Source organism: Euprymna scolopes, chromosome 7, assembly GCF_053919585.1.
Source record: "Euprymna scolopes isolate OS-2025 chromosome 7, ASM5391958v1, whole genome shotgun sequence".
In the NCBI taxonomy this organism is placed as follows: Eukaryota; Metazoa; Mollusca; class Cephalopoda; order Sepiida; family Sepiolidae; genus Euprymna; species Euprymna scolopes.
This window is the reverse complement of record NC_136488.1, coordinates 110,003,263-110,028,138: the sequence shown is the minus strand read 5'-3', so window position 1 is coordinate 110,028,138 and position 24,876 is coordinate 110,003,263. Positions and strand designations below refer to the sequence as shown.

Genomic DNA, 24,876 nt, shown 5'->3' with positions numbered 1-24,876 from the left:
GGCTCGAACCTGTATTGCGAAGAAGGAAAAGAACGAGAAAAAAATGTGACGTCTTTGCTGTTACGACCACCACCAAACTGGAAGTGACGTAGGTTTAAATTAAGGCTAGACAATCCAAAAGAGGGGATGAGTTTCGAAAATATTGGCGAAGAAAGCGACCCCTCCCTGTAGAAAAGTGCCCAGTTGAAGGTGAAGAAATTAATTTATTTAGCAAATTTTTCGATATTTGTCATCTGAAAGGTCGAACTTCAAAACTATACTGACGTTAAATTTGAACTCAACCTCAGATCAAAAGTCTCAAACTCAAATCCAACTGTTTTCTTCTCTCTGCACTTTCCACACTGACGCCCAAAATAAAAAAGACGGCTCTTTTATAGAGAGACCCAACCACATCTCATTTGCATACCCCTCCCCCCTCTCGTCACATCACGTGATCATCAGTCCATAAATACCAGGGGGCGGCCATTTTTATTTTCTTTTTTTCTTTCCTAACACGAGCCGTACGATGCAGGAGGTAAGGTTCTTTACTTTTAACCACACGCCCCTTTGAGCTCTAAGATCAATAATTAGTATAATAGTCCGCCATCCATGCTGGGCATCTTTGTTCACAGTGCGATCGTCGAAGAGGCTCTTCTTCAGACACTTCAACATCAGCATCAACCTCCCCTTCCTCTGATGGCAAGGAGACTCTCCGTATATCTAAAATGTGACGAGGCATTCCGTCAATCACTACCTTGTTTTTGGAGAGTACTTCAGTCACTGTACCTTTTCCCCAGTGAGTCGTGCAATGAGAATTGGGTGGTTTCACCCACACCTCTTCACCAACTACGATGTCCACGCAGGCCTGTTCTTCTCTCTGTGTTACAGCTAATTGATGTCGGCATTCATAAGAAAAAATAGACCGGTGCAGCACTGAATTTTCGTCTTGACCAGCCTTCGGCGTCATATTGTATCAAAAAATTGCTTCTTGAGGCAAAATCTGGCTTTTGGATGCCACAGCTTTTATAGTGTGATGGTGCCTCTCTATAATTCCATTTCCACTTGGACGGTATGCAGCTCTAAAATATAGCCCCACATTCCACTTCGCACATAAGTCTCTAAAAACTTCCGAGCGGAAAGACATACCATTATCCACCAACACCTCTTCTACTGGCCCCCTTTCCATAAAAACCTCCTTGACAACTCTCTTTACCTCTACTGCTGTTTCATTCTTGATTTTCCGGCATATCGCAACTCTCCCAGGCCCACAATCAATCATAGTTACATGCGGTTCATGTTGATAATGTGTGATGTCAATGGCCAATCTCCGCCAATTCTCTTCAACATGCAGTTCCCCTTTTTCATGTCTAGCCGGTGCAGGGTCGATTGATTGGCATTCCCTACATTGTTCCACCACCTTTTGGACGTCTTGCATTGTGACGTGCGGGTTTACTTTTCTTGCCAGGTAAAGGGTCCGTTCCTTTCCAAAATGATGCAGGTTATGCAGGTCTTTTAAATTCTCTACTGCACAACATGCTGGAGCCCTGTCTCTTTCCTTGTGTAGCCAGGTTTTCTTATCATATCAGCACTAACAAACTGCACCCATATGTTCCAGCATCCTTAAGGAAAGATATATTCAACATGGTACACAGGTTATCACACCCAGGGGCCAATGCATTGATACGTTTGATGACAGACAGGTATGTCTGGCCGAGGATGAGAGCAGACATGCGAGAATGGACAAAGAAGTGCGTGCAGTGTCAAAAGGCCAAGGTCGGTCGACATACACGTGCGCCACTAGGCACATTTCCAGTACCTGATGAGAGGTTCAAGCACATACACCTCGACATCACCGGTCCATTTGCGACATGTGAAGGCCAATGCTATCTTTTGACATGTGTCGACAGATTTTCAAGGTGGCTTGAAGCCTTACCAATGCCGGATATGACAGCATACACAACAGCCAGAACTTTCCTCGCTGGATGGGTAGCAAGATTCGGTGTCCCGAAAAATGTGATAACTGACAGAGGTAGATAGTTAGAGTCCAAACTGTTTTATAAACTCTCAGGACTTTTGGGCACCAGAAGTATACACACGACAGCATATCATCCACAAGCAAATGGAGCAGTCGAATGTCTGCATCGCAGCCTAAAGGCCTCTTTACGCACAGTGCTTACCAGCAATACAAAGTGGTTAGAATACCTTCCTCTAATTTTGCTGGGTTTGCGCACAGCAGTGAAGAAGGATATGAATTGCTCAGCAGCAAAAGCGCTGTATGGTACCACACTACGCCTGCCAGCACAATACTTTTGTGATACACCAAATAAAGTTTGGAACCCTGCATCATTTGTTGATAGACTGACAAGAACCATGGCCAAAATTGCATATTCCCCATCAGGAATAAACAAGTGCGCTAACACATATGTGCCAAAGGCACTAGAGACATGCACATGTGTTTGTTCGCGATACAGCTAGGTTGCATACCCTGCAACCACCATACCGTGGACCTTTTAAAGTCAACAAGAAAAACAAGAAGTATTTCAGCGTCCTCATTAAGGACGAAGAACAAAATATCTCAATTGACAGGTTGAAACCCGCAACACTTGAGGATGCATATTTAGAAGTAGATCCCTCACAAAGGATGCCAGTCGAAGTGACATTGGAAAAACGCCCTTATAAAAAAACACGTTCGGGCAGACAGGTAAAATGGCCTGCCCATTTAAGAGACTTTGTCTCTACATAAAAAAAACAAAAAAAGAACCATCCTATATATATATTATTCCTTAATTGGAATTTTTTTTATTTTGAGATGAGCATTTTATGTTAATTTTATTTTTATTTCGGACTATTAGTCTCATCTTTATTAGTTGTTTTTTTTTTGTTTTTTCTTTTTATTGGTTCACAACGTTTCGGCCAACTTCCTCTGGCCTTCGTCAGGTGGTAACCACGACGGATAGGAACTTCGAATCTCCTAACTGCATTCTCAGCCATCACTGCCATCCGTAGTTGTCGTCGTCTCACCACATTTTTGACCAATTACCTCTGGCACGCTTTGGGTGGGATTGAAACCGCTATCTTCAGACAATGTTCATCTGGAACCGTAGAGATTCAACGTCTCTATCAACTGCGCCACGGGCCCCGAAGGGCGATCAAGGTTGGATTCTTTGATCTTATAAATCCACATTTATTCATTATCTGATCTTCCATAGTCGGGTCCGTACCGATTGGTATATATATATATTATTCCTTAATTGGAATTTTTTATTTTGAGATGAGCATTTTATGTTAATTTTATTTTTATTTCGGACTATTAGTCTCATCTTTATTAGTTGTTTTTTTTTAATCTTTTTATTGGTTCACAACGTTTCGGCCAACTTCCTCTGGCCTTCGTCAGGTGGTAACTGCAACTATGGAAGATCAGATAATAAATAAATGTGGATTTATAAGATTAAAGAATCCAACCTTGATCGCCCTTCGGGGCCCGTGGCGCAGTTGATAGAGACGTTGAATCTCTACGGTTCCAGATGAACATTGTCTGAAGATAGCGGTTTCAATCCCACCCAAAGCGTGCCAGAGGTAATTGGTCAAAAATGTGGTGAGACGACAACAACTACGGATGGCAGTGATGGCTGAGAATGCAGTTAGGAGATTCGAAGTTCCTATCCGTCGCGGTTACCACCTGACGAAGGCCAGAGGAAGTTGGCCGAAACGTTGTGAACCAATAAAAAGATTAAAAAAAACAACTAATAAAGATGAGACTAATAGTCCGAAATAAAAATAAAATTAAGAACCATCCTCTCACAACATTCAATAAAGTACTCCGTATTTTGGGGGGAGTGTTGTAGGGGACTAAAAATTAGAGGACACCGGGGAGGAGTAATCTGCCCCTGCTCTAAGGCTTGTTTTTTCCCTTTGGTCACGGGCAGACGTGTTGCCTTTCCCTCTCAAGAAGAGGAGAACCTTCGTTCCACCACGAGGTGAGCTCTGAGAACTTTTTCCACCAGTCGGTGAGTCTTATCGAACTGTCGCTATTGTATTGTTTTATTGTTGTTTAAATGTTTGTCAGTGTATAATAAATGTGTAGATGTAATTGGGCAATTGTGTTTATTCACATATTTTTTGTTTAGTTAAAACTAACACTTTCATCACAGCATCGAGTTCCGCAACATTGATATGGGCGCTTTCATCCTTTTTGCGTAGCCAAGCAGCATCTTCAACAGCCACTTCTCCTATTTCCAATAATACCCCTAATGCTATACTGCTGGCATCAGTCCATATCACCCCTTCATGGCCCTCCTTTACATGCCATTCTCCTCTCACAGAGTCTATTTTTTTCACTTCTGCAATGACTTCTTGTATCATGAGAAGCACTTTTTAATCAACTGCATCTTCCTAACTGTCTGTCCCAGTCTGCCTTTTAATAAAACTGCACGCAGTTCGCAGCCATCCAGCTATTGGGTAGTGGCCAACCAGCTTTCCACATATAGAGAAAAGCTCTCTCTTGGCTAGGTCAACCTTGGCTTCAGGGATCTCATTTCCTCACCCAAACATCAATTTTCCTGCCTTATTGTTCTGTAGTCGAAATCCCAAAGCCATTCCGTTTTCCAGTGACTCAGGCGGTTTTGTCGTCAGTCCATATGTTTTGATATGCTCTCTCGCCCTTTCTGCAGTCACCTCTGTTTTGTCCACTAGTACATCGTCGATGTAAGAGCAAGTGCCTCACTTCACTGCATCGTCTTTGGCCAACACTGTCTTAAGAACTGCCGTCATTATCTTTGGTGCGGAGTTCAGACCAAATCCTAATCTGGTCAGACAATAAACTTAACCTTTGTACTCTACCAATTGATATTTCCACAATTTCTCATCCACATGAAGTTGGAGGTAGGCTGACTTCAGGTCCACAATTTTAGTTGCCTGCTTCATCCTCCTCCATTTCCTTACGACTTCTTCACACACGTCGATTCCGTCCTTTGTGTGACAAGCGACAAACTTGTTCAGCTCACGGAAATCCAACACTGGCCTAACTTTCTTCTTAATAGGTTGGACCACAGCTATGAGTGGCAAAATTCCTTCAACTTTCCCTGACCACGGCATTAATTTTCCTTCATCTATCTCTCAACTTCTTTTTCAAACTGCGGTTCCGCAGTTCCTTTCAGTGTGCTTTTGTAGCAGCTGACATGATTCATCAATACAGGTGGCTACGCGGTCCATCGCCATTCTACCATCCATTTTTTGCCATCGAAGCAGGCTCGAAAGTCATCATCCTCAATCAGACATGGTTGGGGTTTCGACGGTTGGTTGGTATCACCCCTGGTTACACTTCCTGTTATTCCCGGTGCACTCTGATTGCCAAACTTCACCTTGCCTTTAGCAATAGTAGCTCCTCCCAGTCGGTCTATCACGTCCAGGCCCAGCACCACATCAATTCCTGCAACCAGTCTATCCAGCACGATCACTCTTAGCCGCAATGGCATATTCCTTACTACCATCTCCGCATCGGCCTCTCCACAGCATTCCACTTCTCTGCCATCCACCGCTCTAACGTTGCTGGTTCCATTCCAAGAGTTGGCGATGCTCGTTGTTGTACATCCAGTATCAACAAGAGCTCTAGCCCTCTTTCCATTGATTGTGATCACTAACTGTGGCAACAAACTCTCATACGCCTGTTCAGTATAAAAGGGGTGACTACTGGTGCAATAGCACCCCTTTACTCGTTTCCCGGAAGCGAAGGGCAATTCCTGCTAATGTGCCCTACTTGGCCACACCGAAAACAGATGATGTCTGGCCGTGGATCCCTACAGTCTCTCATCAGGTGTGGTCCTTGACATTGAAAGCATTTACCGATAAATTCACGGCCTTGCTTCATCACTGGTCACTCCTTTCTGCTTGCCACAGCAGCTGCGACCGCCCCCAGCTCACTGGATTGTTTCGCCAAAACTCTAGCATACCTTAGAATCTCCTCCACCTCCATGGTTTCAATATCAGTAAGTCGTTGCAGTTCCATAGAGATGCGATCAGGGAAACCAGTTACAAGCGCCAGCTTTACAGTCTTCTCAAGGCTGCGTCCCCCATATCCAGCCAATCCTGCTAGTCGCCTTATCTCTGCCACGTACACGTCCACAGACTCCCCAGTCCAGGTGACTCTTTTGAGCTTGTTGTAAGCCTCAAACGCGCTCTCGGAAAATGCGGTCTTTAACCGGTTTTCAATGCTCTCAACAATGGCCTGATCCGTCTATCTCATTTCTAGATAGACCGCTAGAGCACTTCCTTCCAAATACATTGGTATTAACGTGGCCACATCCTTGATCTTCTGCAGCCTTGCCATCAACTTCAGCTTGTTAAGCCACGCAACCACGTCACCTTCTCCAGTAAATGGCCTCAGGATATCGCTGCTCAATCTTACTCGGTCACCCATTTTTGTCACTGCGCCGGAATAGCTTGACGTTAAATTTGAACTCAACCTCATATCAAAAGTCTCAAACTCAAATCCAACTGTTCTCTTCTCTCTGCACTTTCCACACTGACGGCCAAAATAAAGAAGACGGCTCTTTTATAGAGACCCAACCACATCTCATTTGCATACCCCTTTCCCCCTCTCGTCACATCACGTGATCATCAATCCATAAATACCAGGGGGCGGCCATTTTTCTTTTCTTTTTTTTCTTTCCTAACACGAGCCACACGATGCATGAGGTAAGGTTCTTTACTTTTAACCACAGATACTGATCGTGTAAAAATCCGTTACCTCTGTCAAAAGTTTTAGGCAGACATGCAAACATACATACATACATTTCTATATTGGTAGCTCAAATTTTCGACCCAAACCGATTAAAAAGCTTGCCCTATCTCTAAATACCCTTTATGTAAAATTTCAGATGTTTAGACCAGAAACTGTCTGAGTAGTTTGGTAGAAACCGCAGAGGTCAAATTTTTAACTTTGACCCCTATTATGACCCCTTAAAATTTGTTTTGGGCTCAAATCAAGTTATTAAGTTAGATCCATGTCCAAGGAACCTATATCTAAAATTTCAAGTGTTTAGACCCAAAATTGTCGGAGGAGTTCTCAAAGGTCAAATCATTGAACTTTGACCCCTTAACAGCCAAATTTCTGTCCGAAAACGGATTACAAAGGTTTTCCCAAATCTCAGTACCCTGTATATCAAATTTCGGGTCTGTAGACTTAAAATTGACAGAGTTATTGCATAGGGAAATGTACACACACACACACAGAGACACGTTCACTTTTATAGATATAGATAGATTTATTGTGTTTTTTTTTAACCACATTTCCAAACTCCCATTCTTATCTGAATTGATTTTAACTGACGAGTTTACTTCCCACAATAAAATACGATAATGAAATTTTGTAAGAGGGACTTGCATTTAAAAAAAAAAAAAAAAAAAAGAAAGAAAAAGTTTTAAAACTATTTAAAATTTTAACCATCCCTTAATCTGCCTTTAAAATAAATATTACTAAAAAAAATTTATTTATTTTATTATTTTATTCCATTTCTATATTCTGTGTTATCTACCCACTTGAAACTATTTTCCCAGATTTTTCTCACATGTCATTTGTTTGTAATATATTAGTAATAGTTAGCAATAAATGTATAGACACAATAGAAAAATTGGAAATATGCATCTCTTTTCTAGCATTCATTACCTTTGGTAAATGAGTTTGTATGTTTTAAATTATTAATACAGAAATCGAAAATTATATCGTTCCAATTAAATAAAAGAAGGAAGTATTAAAATCAAAGCACACATTTGGTCCTTAAGGCAGATCCTCCCTCCCTCTTACTGCTCTCAAATAAATGCTAATCTTTGCACCCCAATTCATTCCACGTGGAGACACTGGTCTTTTAGCTTGACCAACATGGGTCGCTCGAAGAACATCATTCTATCCGTGTTGTGTGGAGCCTCTTTATGTAGATCTAGTCCCACCATTTTTGTTTTCTTTGCTTTATATTCTTTTATATATTCAAGTAATTACTAATAACCTATTCATTTATTTTAAAACAAATTAGTAGCAGATTGGTTTTCTCACAGTACTTGAAAGATACTATTTCTTCTTATTTTTTCTATTCTCTTACATATTAAATCTCTTACTCATTTATTTTAAAACAAATTAGTTGCAGGAGTAGATTGGTTTTCTCACAGTACTTGAAAATGTTAGAAGAGAATCTATCTTCAATACGACACTTATTTATGTAGAATAGAGAAAAACTTTAAAGTAAGATACTCAATATCTTCATCCATGTGGGGGTGCAGAAATACCTGGTGGAGAAACCAGGTGCATGGTTACCCCTCTTGGTGTGATGGACCTGTAGATCCTGTCAGTTCATCCATCTAAGAGAAAGAAAACTTTAATAATAAAACTGGGGGAGGGAGGATTCCTCAGTCATGGTTGACAACTTTCCTGGAGCTGGTGACTCGAACAAATACCAGATTTGCAAACCTAACTTGCTTAAGGAGTAGATAGGCTCTGTCTATCGCTGGCTTTCACATTTCTTTCTCAGGCTCTAGGACTCACCAAAGTCATCCTGTGCTTGGCCTTGTTTCCTGACTAGGACATTGAACGCCGTTCCCCTATTTCTCCATTTTAAATTTCTCCCTTTCTTTCAGAAACTGAGAAAATTGGGTTTGCTTGCATGCCACTTATGCTTACTAGACTTGTTTGGTCTGATCTTGTCTGAGAGGTTAAGGGTAACCAATTGACAGTTTTTCTGGCTGCTGTTTCCGACTGACAGTACAGGCGCCCTAACTCTTTGGTAACGCTTAGACCTGCTGCTATATCATCAGTTGTATAATATTAGGATAATTATAGTGCTATATCACGCATGGAAAGGAACCCTGCTGCTATATCTGATGGGCTTTCACGAGACCACAACTTCTAGATAAGACTTAGCTAATAGACCACTGTGCGTGTATACTTGGTATCAAAACAGGCTCTCTTTGCTTAACACTCTTCTTCAAACCTGACATTAAACAAAAACGTAATGAAATGACAACCAAAACAAATATCACAATAAAACTAGACAACCACACAAACAAAACTAATTGCCTCCGCCCTTGAGGCTCGCTTTCACAAATATGTGTGGGCTTAGAGGATATAGAGTCTTACCTTTTAGTAAACTCCCTGAATATCTTAAGTGAAACAAACCTACACTCTTCAATCCCCTCTAACTACTTTAACATGACAGGATACCTCACTCTTTGCCGTAAGGACTCAAATAGATATATGCATGGGCTTGGAGTCTATATTCGTAGCACTCTCCCTTAAACTAGAGAGAAAAATCTTGAATCAGATGACCAGACTTTTATGTGCTTTTGACTAACATTTCATCACTGCGTTAGTTACTTATATTTTCTCTACCGTTTTTCCTCAAATCAGTCATGTCTCTGATAGTATAGACGCAACACTCTCCTTGGATAGTAATACCCAAATACATGTGTTTGGTGACTTTAATGTCCACCATAAAAATTGTCTTAGTTTCTCAGGTTACACAGATGCAGCTGGATGCTCTACTTATAGCCCATTCCTTCACATGTAATGATATCAACTGGCCTACCGGATTGTGAACCGCAGCAGGCTTCACTTCTAGACTTATCACATAATCACAGTACCTAAGGATTGTGTGACTAATGCCTACAGTCCACTTGGAAATGCAGACCACCTAATGGTATCAGTTGACATCACAACCTCAAAGTGAGGAATCATTGCTTAAAACAACAAGGTACTACAACAGGGCTGACTGGGAAACCGTTAGAGCCGAGATTCCTCATGGACCGATATCTTCTCTCTTCCTGCTGAACAGTGTGCTAATGAGAAAACTGAATGGTGCAAAGCAGGCATTGAAGTAGATGTTCCCACAGGGAAGTATTATAGCAAGCCCCATTCACCCCCACGGTTCACTACAGACTGTAGTTGTTATTGCACAAAGACAGTATGTATTCCACTGGTTTGTATGTCATAAGACAAATACAAATAGGCAAAAATTTGTAGATACTAGAAAGAAAGAAATAGCGACAATCAAAAGAAAGCATGCTGAAATGATCAGGGAACGCATAGAATTGCAAAAGACTTATGATTTCTGAAAAAGCTATAATAGTGTAGTGAATAAAGGGTAATCAGTAATTCCTCCACTGAGGAACAACCAGAAAGTTGCATGCACGGCAACGGAGAAGGCGGAACTGCTTGCCCGGCGATTCGTCTCCAACTTCACCTTAGAGCCAACAAACAACTCCTTCCCTATGTGGATTGAAGCCACATTAGATGATGTAAAAATCACCCCTCATCATGTCTGCAATATCATAAAAAACTTAGACACCTCAAAGGCATGTGGGCTTGATCTCATCTCTGATTAAGAAATGTTCAGCTGAGCTAGCCCTCATACTTTCCCAACTCTACAATAAATGCCTTGCTGAATCTTGCTTCCCTAATAGCTGGAAGGTGTCCTCTGTGGTATCAGTGTACAGGAATTCTTGGAAAAGAACAAACCCTCTCAATTATCCCACTATTAGTCTCTTCCTCCTCTTCATTAAAATTTTTGAGACCTGAATTAATCAAGCACTAGTTCATCACCTCGCAAAAGCAAATCTCTGACAAACAGTATGGATTCAGGCAATGTCGTTCTACTGCAGATATTAACATTCATTTGGGAACGCATTTACCATAAGGCGGGCAAAGCCACAGTTGTAGCCCTTGATATATCCAAGGCCTTTGACAAAGTCTGGCACAAAAGGCTGCTAATGAAAATTAAACTGTACGTTATAACTGTACGTATGCTAAATATAATCTTAGACAATAGAAGCATACAGGTTATCATTGACAGACAAAAATTCAAGTGGCATAACATTAATGCAGGAGTGCCTCAGGGGTCGATCCTTGGACCATTATTATTCCTGATATTCAAAAATGACCTCCCTAATAATATTGTGAACGAGATGAGTATATTTGCTGATAATACAACGCTCTATGACATGCATGAGGGAAGAACGGATGTACATAAATCTAAGACAATGGCAGAATCTTTAGATAATGACTTCCAGACCATTATGGAATGGGGCAGCAATTGGATGGTAACATTTAATGGTAGTAAAACTAAGCTGCTCTCCTTTAACAATTACAAGACGCCACTCCAACCGCCTATACTGAGAATTCTATCTTCAAAGTCCTCGGCCTAACATTTGTTGGAACAAATACATAGAGGACATTGCAAAGACTGCTGCAAAGAAGGTGGGTTCCCTCTATCGAGCTAGAAGACTACTCACACCTGAGTATCCTGTACCATTCGCCCATTCATGGAGTATTGTTGCCACATCTGGGCTGGTTCATCTACCACTAGCCTCTCCCTCTTGTACAGAGTCGTCAATCTAATCGTCCCACTTTCTGAACTAAGCTTCAGCCCCTGTCCCATCACCGCAATTTTGCATCTCTGTGCCTGTTTTACAAATATTTTAATGGAATGTTTTCTGATGCACTCGTTGCATTTGTATCCCCTCACTATACATATCCCTGACAAACCCACTTAGTTATAAGATCTCACCCCTTCACTGTTGAGGTCCCTAGATGCCAAAAAACGTTCTATTCTAATCATTTCTTCCATCAGACAGCTAGACTTTGGAATTCTCTTCCTGCTATTTGCTTCCTTGGTTGTACTGATACGCAGAAATTAAATTATAACATAAACCAACATCTTGTTAATCTTTCCTCGACATGGTCCCAAATAGTAGCCTTTTATGTCCAAGTAGTGATATGCTTTGTTAAATAAATAAATAGAGCTGCTATAATATATATGTGAGTATATTTATCATAAAACTGAATGTTAAAATAAAATGATATACATGAAAAGTAATTATAAAATGCTGAATAGATGTGGGAGGCTGGTATATGGATCTGCAGAATAGATTTCCACATAGGGGTCAAGGAGTCGAGAGTTGGAGATATCAAAGAAGTCAGAGTCGGCATCCTAAGAATTTTGGGAGTCAGACTTTTACCATCTGACTCCGCAACCCTAAAAAATAAAGGAAATAGGTAAAGCCTTTAAACTGTCAAATAAATTCATGGCTTTAAAATTCTTAGCAAATTAAGCAAGTTAATTTAAAAGTTTGAAAGTTTGAGATTTTGATTCCCTGGCCTTCGGGCCAAGATCACATAATTCTTGTTTATTACTTATTTGTCATGTTATTTGACCAATAGCATTGTGTTATTTATTTCTTACATTTTCAGTGGATTTTATTCAAATACACGTGGAAAAAAAAAAAAAGAATTAAGTTTTATTTCATTTTACTAAGAAAGGTAACGAATTAGTAATTTGTTCTTACTAAAATAATAACAAGCATCTTCTCCGGTAATAATAAAAATAAAGTTAATTTCATTTTGTTTTCGAGTTTCCAATTCGATGTTTAAGTTTGGTGGACGCGGATAGTTTCTTTTGCAGTGATTTGGCCAGGGTATTCTGATATCAACATTTATCAGTATCCCCCCCCCCAGCCCCTCAAATTAAAACCTGCTATGAAACAAATACAGGGGTACTTATGCTCTTCTGCCCCCGTGCTGAAATATTGTTATTATTTTGAAAGCCATTCTAACATGGGGAGGGCAGGGTGTTTGTGTGTGCTTCAACCTAACAATATAATAATAAAAGATATTGTGAAGCTTGAATTTAACCTGAATAAACTATTTAAAAATAGCAAGGTGGCAAAGATGCACAATCAACCAAAACATGTTCACCTTTGCTTATTTTTGTTTTTGACATTTAATAGTAACGTTGACTGTTATATTTTTTTTACACGCGCACACGTTAACATTTTTGGGGGAAGGGGGTGATTAACACATTACGTCCACTTACACATTTTTCATTACAATTACGACTTTTGCCATTTACTAGTACAGTAGACGGTTAGATTTCTTTTACACGCGCACACGTTAACATTTGGGGGTGGTAAATTTTTACATTATGTCCACCTCCACATTTTTCGTTACAATGATCACTTTTAAAGGTTTTCGTCTGTACTGATTACGCAAATCTCATTCAAATTTTGTGCAGACAAGTACTTCTAGAGATATAAACACATGCCTGTCAGATTTGTACTTGCGCACGATATAAAAATCCACTTCTCTCCTATCAACACTATCACTAACCATATCAATTGCGGGTGGGTATCCTGCCTACGATTTTCACGGTTAAATTTGGAGGATTTATTTATCTACCACCTCCAACTAAAAAGGGGGTGCTCTATATACATATAATAATTTCTTCCCTCAGACAGCTAGACTTTGGAATTCTCTTCCTGTTATCTGCTTCCCTGGTCGTACATATATATATACATTTTTCATATGAGAATGTTGGGGATGCCTATTCCAAGGGGAGATGTCTATTCCGAAAGCTGTTCTTAACATGGGGAGTTTCTATCAATCTAATCAGTTCATATACAGTGAGAATCCCTAAATTCTAAAAAAATCTTTTTATACTTTCTATTCTTATTCTAATGGACCATTTTTCCTAATTTTATTATTGTATACAGATTTATGCACCTGCAAGTTATCAATAACCGTAGTTTAACCTTTTGCAAGCATGGAGGGGAGGAGAGGCTTCCACTGGGCAAAACAGGTTAACGAGTTCTGCTAGTAAAAAGCCAAGTAAAAAAAATATAATGTAGGTAACTCATAACTCATCTTACATTTTGAGTCATTTAGGTCATTATATTTGATTGCCAAAACAATTGTGTTTGAAAAGAAACTTTAGTGTAAAAAACATGCTGCAAAGAAGAAATTGCTAATCAGAATCAAATATCAATTTGTTACTCACCTACTGCATAGAAAATTTGACACAATAACTACAAATATTAAATTAAATAAAACAATAAAAATAAGGTAAATGAAATATGTTGACTGAGAATGCCTCATTTGCTGAGGAGAATCAATGTTTTAGAGTCATAAAAAATATGTAGAAACAGAATCAACCCAACGACTGACATTGAAGCACAGTTCCCACTACCTTCTGTCTGTCTATAACATGCACAATTTAGATATGTCACAAGGCACTTAGAGAAAACTAAGAAAAAAAAAAAAAAAAGAATTGAAAGTGTTGAGCAGTTTATTAAAAATGCTACATTCCAAATTACAAAAAAAAAAAGTTTTGTTTAAAAGATTATGTACACTTCAAGAGGAACGCACATTTTTTTTTTTGTCAACTTTGGAGTTGGAAATTTTGTTTTCAATTTGATAGCAAAAATATATTTTCAACAAGAATAATTATACCGAAGAGAAAAAAGGAATGGGCCATTTACATCTAGAAAGGGAAATAAAAATCTTAGATGTGGGGGAGAATTAAGTTAGAAATAAAAAACAAGACGGGTCAGTATTTGCAAATTTTCTAATTCATCTTTGCTAACTAGTTACAGTGAAATGGATTTCAACACGATTCCTTTTTTTTTTTTTTTTTTTTTTTTTTAAATTTAAATCATGTTTATTAAAAAAAAGAACAAAAAAGACTTAAATATGTATGAATCCTTTTCTTTATAAATAAAAGGCAGTTGAGGGAGGAAGTTAAAATTGCATTGTTTACAAAAAATAAAGGAAATAGGTAAAGCCTTTAAACTGTTAAATAAATTCATGGCTTTAAAATTCTTAGCAAATTAAGCAAGTTAATTTAAAAGTTTGAAAGTTTGAGATTTTCATTCCTTGCTTTTCGGGCCAAGATCAGATAATTCTTGTTTATTACTTATTTGTCATGTTATTTGACCAATAGCATTGTGTTATTTATTTCTTACATTTTCATTTTATCTCTCGTCATCTTGAAAATTTTAAAAAATCAGAGTTTTCAATTAATTGCAGTCACATATTACTGTCACATTGATATAAGTTTGTTTTTTTTAATTTTTTTATGAAAATAAGTTTGCGAATAATGCTGAAATTCATTTCATTGGAAATAATTAGCGATCATAAACCAGCAAATTACCCAGTTTTAAGTTAGAATCAGGATTTGGAATTCTTTCTAGTAGCATGAAAAAGAATAACTAAAGAAAAAAGAAAAATTGATTATTTTGAAGTTTATATTTTAGGTAATATCAGAAAAAACATTAAGAAAATTAAGGCCCTGACAGATATTAAAAATAATTCATTTTATATAAATTAGAAACTGAACAATATTTTCTTATATATTTTTCTTTCAAAATAAGAGGTTTTGATCCATTGTAAATATAATTTTTAAAGAGTAATGTTTCTTTTTGTACATAAGCACAGTAATTTCTAAATATCTGTATCCTTTCCAGATGCAAGGTTGACAGCTAACCCTAACTCTTATACATACAAGACACATGCAACAGCATTGAGACTGTAGAAATGCAAAAACATTCTTTTCATGCCCTATCACAAGGTGAGAGATTCAAATAGCTGAAAAATTACACTTTGTGATGTAAAGCAAATTTTGAAAGAGCATTCTTTTGTATTCATGGAAATTTGAGTGAATTAAAATATAACATGTAGGTAGTGCCATATTTTCTTTGACAGCAACTTATGCTCAATCAATTGCATTTAGCAAATGGTTTACAATTAAAATATTATGTTTAATTGTATGCAGTTAAGAACACACAAGATACTATTTTACTCATATTAGCAGATAAATAATAGATTGTACCAGATTTGAACTGGAAAAACCAATTTCACAATCCAACACAGTATCTATTACACCAATAATGTCTACTAGAGATCCAGTAAATGTGACTACCTGGCTAAAATCACTGCTAAAAAAATTGTCCGCATCCAGCAAATTTAAAGACTGAACTAGAAACTTGAAAATGAATGAAATGAAACTTTTATATTATTTTAAAAAAATTATTGTTTTTTTTTTTGTTGCGCTTATTTTTTTTTTCATTTAGTTCAGGTTCGCATTTACTAGAAAAGAACAAATTACTATTTCGTTATCCATCTTACTAAAATAAAATTGTTAATTCTTTTATTTTTTCCATGCATACTTGAAACTTGCATACTTCACTGAAAACGAAACAAAATAAAAAAAAATAACACAACACATTAAATTGATGTGAAATATTTAGTTGTAGGATGGAGCATGCTGTACTTATTTTTATTATTATTTTTTTTAATTCATTTATTTTAGTTCAGCTATCTTGATCAATGTGCACTGGTTGTCCAACCTGCAAGGGTGTTTATTTCGAAAGTCGTTCTTAACATGCGGAGGTTGGAAAATAACAAAATACCTTTCGAAATAAACACCCCAAACCTCCACATGTTAAGAACCCTAACCCAAACCTCCGCATGTTAAGAACTAAATTGAATTAAAAAAAAAAAGAAAAGTGCAGCATGCTCCATCCTACAACTAAATATTTCACATCAATTTAAATTTTAATGTGCTGTGTTATTTTTTTTAGTGTTGTGTTATTGTTTTTTATTTTGTTTCATTTTCAGTGAATTTTATTCAAGTACACATGAAAAAAAAAAGAATTAACAATTTTATTTCATTTTAGTAACGAAATAGTAATTTGTTCTTACTAAAATAACAAAATAATTTTCATTTCATTTTCAAGTTTCCAGTCCTGTCTTTAAGTTTGGTTGACACGGACAATATTTTAGCGGTGATTTGGCCAGGGTATTCCGGTAGTCACATTTACCAGAGATCCTTAAAAATAGAAAAATTTTTTTGGACTTGTAATATTGTCAAACAGTTTAGATTTTCTAATTTTCAATTTTCAAAATTGAAAATCTAAAAATTTAAAAGTTACCTGATTATGTCTAATAGTTAGCTTCTAGTTCTCATGTCGGCAGCTTCAATCTCGTTAAGGTATATATATATATATATATATTACATTATATATAATTTTTAATTGATTATTAAGCATTTTAAAGTGTACCAGTGTAAAGTATGTCAGTAGTGACAAACAGGTTTCATATCAAGATGGCTGATATTGTCTAAAATATGAAGAAGAGTAAGTGTAACAACACAGCAGTCAAGAAGTTAAGCTTGATGCAAGGTAAGAAGGGTAAGGTTAAGGCAGGGCATTTAATATTAGACACACACGTCCATTTATATTCTTATAAAGCAGCAGATTTTTTTAAAAATCACATGACAAGTATTTTTTTTAACATTTTTGAATTTAAGGGCCAGGAGAATTTTCTAAAAAATCATGTCAATTCAGATAAAAGAATATATCTGAAATGAGAAATGGGAGAAAATATGGATCAGGAGTGATAACTCTAAGAATAGTTTAAAAAAATATATATGAAGGCCACTTTTGGATTGATAATATTTAATGACTGCAATCATTTTTTGTTTCATTCTTAGGATTTTTCCTACCTTGCCATCACATGCACACACACATAAATATATCTGATTTTTCACATTTCTTATTGATTTTCATTCTCTTTATTCAAATAACTATTTATATTAACAAAAACATTTCCATAATAATCAGCACAACTTCAATTCATGGCATCATTGCGTTTCAAACTTGTTCCATTTTTGTACAAATAAGAATCCAATGATAAGTAGATGCTTTCAGTGAAATTACAAGTAGTTTTGCAAATTTGTTGAAAAATAAAAAATTGTGAACATGAAATTATGACATTTTATGTAATATTAATATAATCAAATATAAATGAATCATAGTTGAGGATGGCCCAAAAGTTCCCTTCTCATTCCCTATGAGAGTTTGGGGAGAGCACCACTCTTTTCCCTGGATTGGTCCACTTACCTTTGGTCCTCTTCTCATAATGAGACATTAAATGCCAATTTTTTTTGTATGAATCAACCTAATATTGAATGCTGATCTACTGGCCTATTAGCAAACATTCTAACCATTATGCCAAAAGTATCTCTTGGTTCAACACCTTGGAAGATCCGGTTTACTTTAGTTGTTGTAAAACATATCTAACACTTCTGGATTTATTTAATGTGGAAATAGCTTTTACAAATGAAAAAAATTTCTTTATAGCTGGAGAGGGTTAAGGTCCAATATTATTACAATATAAGTACTGTAGATCTAAATGGATTTTAATTGCTGATTTCATAATCTGATATACATTATACCCTCCATGTCTCTCATGATGACAGTGATGCTCATACAAAAACGACTTAAGTTATTTATCAAAGTCAGAAACCCAGAGAAGAGAATGAACTCTTTGCCAGGATCATCAGATTTATAGGAATTTATGTAGCATGAATTACTTGCATGGCAGTGAGGTATGGCACAAGGCCAGAAGGCAGAGAAAACCGGCTCTCCTCTGAGGAAGAGGCACTGTGCTCATGTAGAAAAATAGCTAAGAATGAACCCGTTAGCATTCTTCTGTAGGGATATCTCAGGTAATCAACAATAATCAACCTCCCAAAGAAGGAGGTAATGCCTAGGAGGATGCACCACCTAAGATCAAGCTTCATTGTGACAAAATTCTGCTCACCAGCACGGTAGTCGCTATTTGCCAACAATGTAATATCGTTGGTATGAAAGCATTGTTGTAAATGCTGATAAGTTCTGCAAACGGAAAGCAGAAACCATTTTTAGAAGGGATAGGTTTAGATATTTTTCATATTTTCAATACTAAAACACCTGATAATTATGTAATCGGATTCTGAAAGACCCAAATCACTTTGTTACTTTCATCTGCCATTGATGCATTAAGAAAATTGAAAACTAGAAGTAATTTTTTTAAAATATTTATTATGTTTACATATGTTTATGAGAAAATATTTGTGGAAAATAGAATCAAAATTGTTAAAATCAAATCAAATGCTATTTTCAATACAAGATTTTTTTGCTTGGATTTAATTTATACAAAAAGTGGAATGGTTAGGTGCAACACGTGTGTGGGATGGGACTGAAGTTTACCATTTTTACTATTATTTATAAATAAGGCATAAGCTATCTTTAGAATTCTAATCAATTTGTTTAAAGAGACATCTCAGATATTCATTTTTAGTTCAACATGTTTATACGAACAAAAATGAAGGAATCTTTAAATAAGGAAAGCCATAACCGATTATAATGATAAAAACCTCAAACGATTATAATGATAAAAACCTTCAAAATTAAAATAAGAAAGGAGATGAATTTAACATGAAATTTAATAAAAAATATATAAAAGTAAAAAGTTGGTCCCTCAAAATGTGATTTTTGAGAATTGATATTCTTAAAAGAACAAAAAGAATCCTTATTGTCATAGTAAGTGGAGAGAAAAATGATTACAGTAAAAAATAAACTTCTATAATTCAATTTGTTGTGATGAAAATACCTATTTTTCTTTGTAAAAAGTCGTCCAAAATCTCCATTTTGCTATCAGATTAGGAATCATGGTTTTGATTTAAAATAGTCAGTGGAATAAAGAATTTAAATTTATTTTAATTTGCTTTTAGAAAAAAAAATTAAATTTTGCAAATTTCTTGAGACCAATTTCATTAAAATATTAGAAATAAAAACAATTTACATTTATAACATAAAAAAGAATCAACCTCAAAATCAAGACAACAGATTTTACACAAAAAATTCTTAATATTCTTTTAGAGCTTTATAGCAATAATAAACAGAGTTGTGATAAGTTCATTTTAATTATATATTGTTATAACTCGGTACCTTGTGATCCATCAACTTCCATTTCTTTTTTTCAAAATACAATGACATATTTAATATTTATACTCCAAAACAGGAACTCAGAATTCACTTAGAGGGTAGAAATTCTATTTGCAAGTTTTTATGTACATTAAATTGAAGGCAAAAATTTAAAAAATCCATTTTCAATTCATAAATGTGGCAAAACATTAACTACACATGATATTGATATTATTAGTAAATAAAGTTCTGTAAAAAAACAAAAACAAAAAAAAAAAAAAACTAAAAAAAAAAAATTGAACCTGGCATTACAGAGGGAGGAATGAGGGAAGGGCAATTTTTGAACACATAATTTTTCTTTTTTATTAAATTGGAAAAAGCTTAAAAGTAGGAAAATAGTTTCAATTAGAAAAAAAATTATCAGGAAAATGACAAACAAATAAAAAATAAAAGTTAAAATTTTTTTTCTTTATCTTGTTGAAAATATCAAGTATTCTCTAGTGACAAGAGGCAAAGGTTCTGACCAAAAGATCGCAGAAGAATATAAACAGCTACACAGCAAGGGGTTAGAAGGGGATTCTTATTTTTGTAAAGGTGGGGAGGGTAAAACAAAAATGAAAAAATAAAATTAAAGATATATAACAGAAGTAAAGATAAACAGATAAGTAGCTGAAAAAAAAATGTTTAAAATTTTTTTAAAAGACAGAAAATTTAAAAATAAAAAAGGTCTCCTCATAAATATAAAAGTCTTTTTTTTCTTTCTCTGTTTATGTTCTGTCAACATTAGAGTTTCTTGTTCTATTTGAGTTCAAAATGTATTTATTTTTCAAATTAAAAAAAAAAATCAGCAGAATACAAAGCATCCAGCCAAACTAGAATGTTCTAAGATGAGATTCCTAATGTCTGTGTGTGTATATATATATGCACACATTTTGGTGGAAGATGTTTGGAGTGAAACTGAGCGAGAGAGAGAGAGATAAGGTGGGGTGGGGACATAGAGAGAGAAAAGGTGGGGTGGGGGCATAGAGAGAGCAAGGATCATCATCAAAATTTAGCTTGGCTGCATTAAATGCCACAAGAGAAAATTTTTTCCAAAAATAGCAAACTTCATTGTGGTGGTTGGTTATATGTGTACTTGGCTATTGAACATAGGCAACATGAATGGCCTAAAGGGAGGAGGTAATTGTGGAAGGACTCCCTTGGAAAGTTTTGTAAATTTATAACCAGAGAAACAAATTTGCTATTTTCATTTATCCTTCTCTAAAATCTCATCTTGCACTCATTCAACATTTTAAGAGAATAAATCAATATTCTAAAATTTAGAAAACTTTGGCACTTGTAGACATATTTTAGTTTTGTTGTATTGTAGTGAAAAAAAAAGCACCTCTACTTTTTGATATTTTAAATTATTTATAAAATTAAGAAAATCTGTAGATAAAAAAGAATTTATTCTGGAATTCATTTTTTAGCAGTTAAGAAGATGTGACACAATGTCAGTTTAATGTGAAGAGAAGTCTGCAATTTTTAGACAATCGGGATTTTTTAAAAAATCTTTTAGGCCCTAATTTCCTACAACTGAATTAGGAGATATTAGAAAAAAAACAGCAGGAATAAATAAAATTCTTGTTTATGATACTCTTCTAAATTTAACAGTATTTAGCTTTATACAGAAAAATTACAAATGAAAATTTATATAATTAAAACAAAATTTGTTGAAAGAGAAAAAGAACAAGAAGAAAACAGCCAATTTAATTACAACTGGTTTTTTCTTCCACAGTTACCCCCTCCTAAACCTAGAGTGTGAGAACAGAGACCACAAGGGGTCACACCAAAGGAGGATGAAGAGAATGAGAGGGATGGAGAGAGAAAAAGTGTTAATACAACAACCCAACTGACTGGCAAATGGAAAGGTGATAATTCTGAGATGAATGAAGCAGTGAAAAGCTGTTTGAATGAAATGTTAGGATTGAGAGAAGAAAATGCCTTAAAACAAAAGCTAGATTAATTTTGCTCATCATAGTATTTCATAAAATTCCCAGGTAATAAACTTACATTTAAGTGTGGGAAATAAAAAATAAAATCAACTATTCCTTTCATATTCATTTCTTTCCAATTTGAAGGCACCAAAAAAGACAATGTAGATAAATATCCAATCAGAAACGACTATACAATCTGAATTGAGTGAAAAAACAAACAAAAAATAAAAACAGTTCAAGTTCTGTTTTAAGAATTTAAAAATAATTTTTTAATAAAAATCTTATGACTTGTAAATGGAACACATTTTCTCTTCAAAACATAGTAGTATTGTATATTTCAGGCTGCATTTCATCTAGAGCTACGTACAATTAAGTAGTTGCCCACTGTAAATATTGGAAATAGAATATAGCAGATCTAGAAGAGTAAACCCTTAAGCAAACATTCACTTGAAGGACAGTTTTAGTTTCAGTGGCAACCATCAATAAATGGATGTTTCAGCATAGAGAAAATCGTAAAAGTGTAAAGTCTTAAGGTTTGGCTCTTGTCAAACATTAAATATACCTTTAGCAAATACTTCAGTATAACCAACTAAACCAACTCCTGTGAAGAGTTTTGTTCTCAAACAGATGGTGAAGCTCTCCAGATGTAATCATGGATGTAATTAAAGAAACTAGTAATTTTAAATTCACATATAACCTAATACATCCATAAAATGTTAAATACTAAAAGTTAAATGTGTGGCTCCAAAAAAATAAGCCTCCAAAAATGAAATTTTAAATTAAACGTCTTTTGAAGGGGTGGGTGGCTCTTAGTTTGTGAAAGAGTTTCAATAGGTTAAAAACAATTCTTTTAAAAATTCATGTATTTTCTTTATTTTTAATTTAGACAAAAGTAGTGTAAAAACAGTCAACAGTAAACCAAAAATTGAATACAAGTTACAAATAAACTTAACACTTTCTACAAAATAAGCTTCAGAAAAACTGATTCATTAAAGAAACTAAAATTCAGAACAAAGTTTGGTACAAAAATTATTTTGCAACCTGAAAATGTGATTTTAATGTGAAGGAAAATGCTTTCATTTATTCATGGTTATATTTTGGTTATTTTTAGTTGTTTTGATGATTTTAAGTTTAATACAATTTATATTATTTCATAAATTGAAAAATGGATAAAATATTCAAACAAACCAATAGTTTAAAAATAAAAATATAAAAAGTTTTCAATTGTATTTCAAAAATAATTCAATAGTTTTTAACATTAAAGAACATCTGAGAGAAAATTATTTTCTAAAGAAATTCATTTTTGCATCTTTCCTAAAGTTTTAATAAATGCTTTAAGGTGAAAGCATTCAAAATAAAATAGATATTTCAGTAGATACTTGTACAGAAGCTGCACAAGTTTTTTATTTTATTATTTTTCTAAATAGGATGCTATAGGCCTAAACTTTTTATATTTGTATGAAATGGATGGGAAGGAGAGAATAAAAAATACATTTATAAAAGAAAGGATAAATGGAGCAGTGTTTTATCACAGGGATGATGCCAGTAGCCAGGGTGAGAGAACAATCATCTGAGTTTAGTAGAAGAAACAATGTATGTAAAAGGAAACAGTTGGGACAGAGCATTATTACTGTTAGCAGTTGGGCAAGGGCAGGGAATATTAGAAAGGTACTGGGATGTAGGGTTGGAGATCAGAATAACAATTGACAATTAGCATTTATTGCGTGTGTGTGTGTGTGTGTGTGTGTGTGTATGTGTGTTTTATTTTTACAAAATTTGTTTTGTGGGATAAGAAAAAGAGTACATATAAAGGGGGAGATGTAGAGTAAAAGTAGAATAATTTTTGAACCCTCCATAAGTTTAGTTAAAAGTTAATTTCCTTTGTTTTTGATGTTCATCCTTTTGTTTTCCCCACTCTTCACATTTTTGTTGAACAAGTCTGACGGAAAATTTCATCATCATCAAAAATTTTTGTAGTGCGACTAGCAGGTGACGATTCAGGCGTGTGTGGAGGGAAGTAGACGGAGTGTGCAGGCACAGAGGGAGGGTAAAAAAAATATTAAGGATAGTAAGGAATTATAAAAAATAAAAACGAAAAAATAAAATAGCAAAAAAGTTAAAAAAACAAAACAAAAAAAAACAGTATGGGTGTGTGCACGCGTGTAAGGTTCACCATCATTGCCAGTCGGTTTCAGTTCTAGACATTAGAAACATTCCCTTTAGATTCATGACCTTCATAAGCTCCAATAAAAGATCCATCTTCATTGAACCTACTGCCAGCATCAACATCACTATATTCTTCCATACTGTCTGTCTCGTCGCTGCCCATAGAGTTGGCAGCAGTTGAGATTGACACATTATCTGGCTTTTGCTTTACAGGGTCGTCATCTCTGGAAGAAAAAAAAAATTTTTTTTAAATCTAATATTGAAAATTTGGTCGATCCGATTTTTTTTTTAATGTAAGACCTAAATAGCAATGCATTTGACACATCACTATTTGATTCTAACTAGCCAGTCTATTATATCATTTATTGGTCCCAGTTCTTGAAAATTGAAATGCCAATCAGTTTCATATCTAGCCAGCCATTTCCTTCAGTAACATATAGAAGGTGGCACATAATAGCATTTGTCACAAGTATGCAAAATCTACTTTAAATTTTGTGGCTTTATGAAGTTCTACTTTAAAATTAAGATTAAAATTACTAAATATATTAAGGGTATCTGTGGAATTTCCATGAGTGAAGCAAGTAGATAACCACAATAATATATAGACAATCTTTACTGTCCTTTTATGGCATATAACGCTAATGACTAACAAATATCAGTTGAGTAAATAAGAAAACATAAATTGCTTCTTTTTGAGGTTTGCGGCAAAGTTCATACATCAAATCAAAGTTGAGGTTAAGACTGTCTGCTTTTAAGCATACAAAGACAACCTCCCTCTTTGACATTGAAGGGAAATTAGGAATATCTAAATTGTCAAATTGAAATAATGGTTAACAAAATGTTTTCCTTGGTTATGAATCACTAAATTGTAATGAGTGTAAGTTATGATCTTCCTAAATGATTCAATCACGTGATACAGATGAGGTCATGATGCATTGGTGAACAGATGTGGTGACGAGGCAAACCGATGACCATTTGGGGAATATCAGGTGCTGTAAGCAAAATTCTACTTGGGTGTATTAATAAGTAGAATCATGTGATTATGTGACATGCAGGCAGATTTTATAAATTGCAAAATCTTTTAAGTATAATTAGAATTCTCAACCAAGAAAATATCCATTTTTCTTTTATAAAAAAGAAAAATCCATATTTATTTTTAAATTTCTTCTAAATATTATTAAAATATTAATTT

The 24,876-nt window shown here is 35.1% G+C and overlaps 1 protein-coding gene across 5 annotated transcripts in view; it reads right to left on the bottom strand.

The window, feature by feature from the left end:
- Window positions 1-24,876, bottom strand: part of LOC145279884 (neurofascin-like) — an 825,765-nt gene that overhangs the window by 207,760 nt on the left and 593,129 nt on the right. For 4 of the 5 annotated variants that reach the window (XM_080131346.1, XM_080131345.1, XM_080131347.1 and 1 more), the window contains one exon: window positions 23,278-23,908. The exons of the other annotated variant lie outside the window; for it this stretch is intronic. In XM_080131346.1, coding sequence (XP_079987472.1) covers window positions 23,716-23,908 — 193 coding nt within the window. In that variant the 3' untranslated portion in view covers window positions 23,278-23,715. Of the gene's footprint in view, window positions 1-23,277; window positions 23,909-24,876 lie in introns of those variants that run through there. 5 annotated transcript variants of the gene reach the window in all.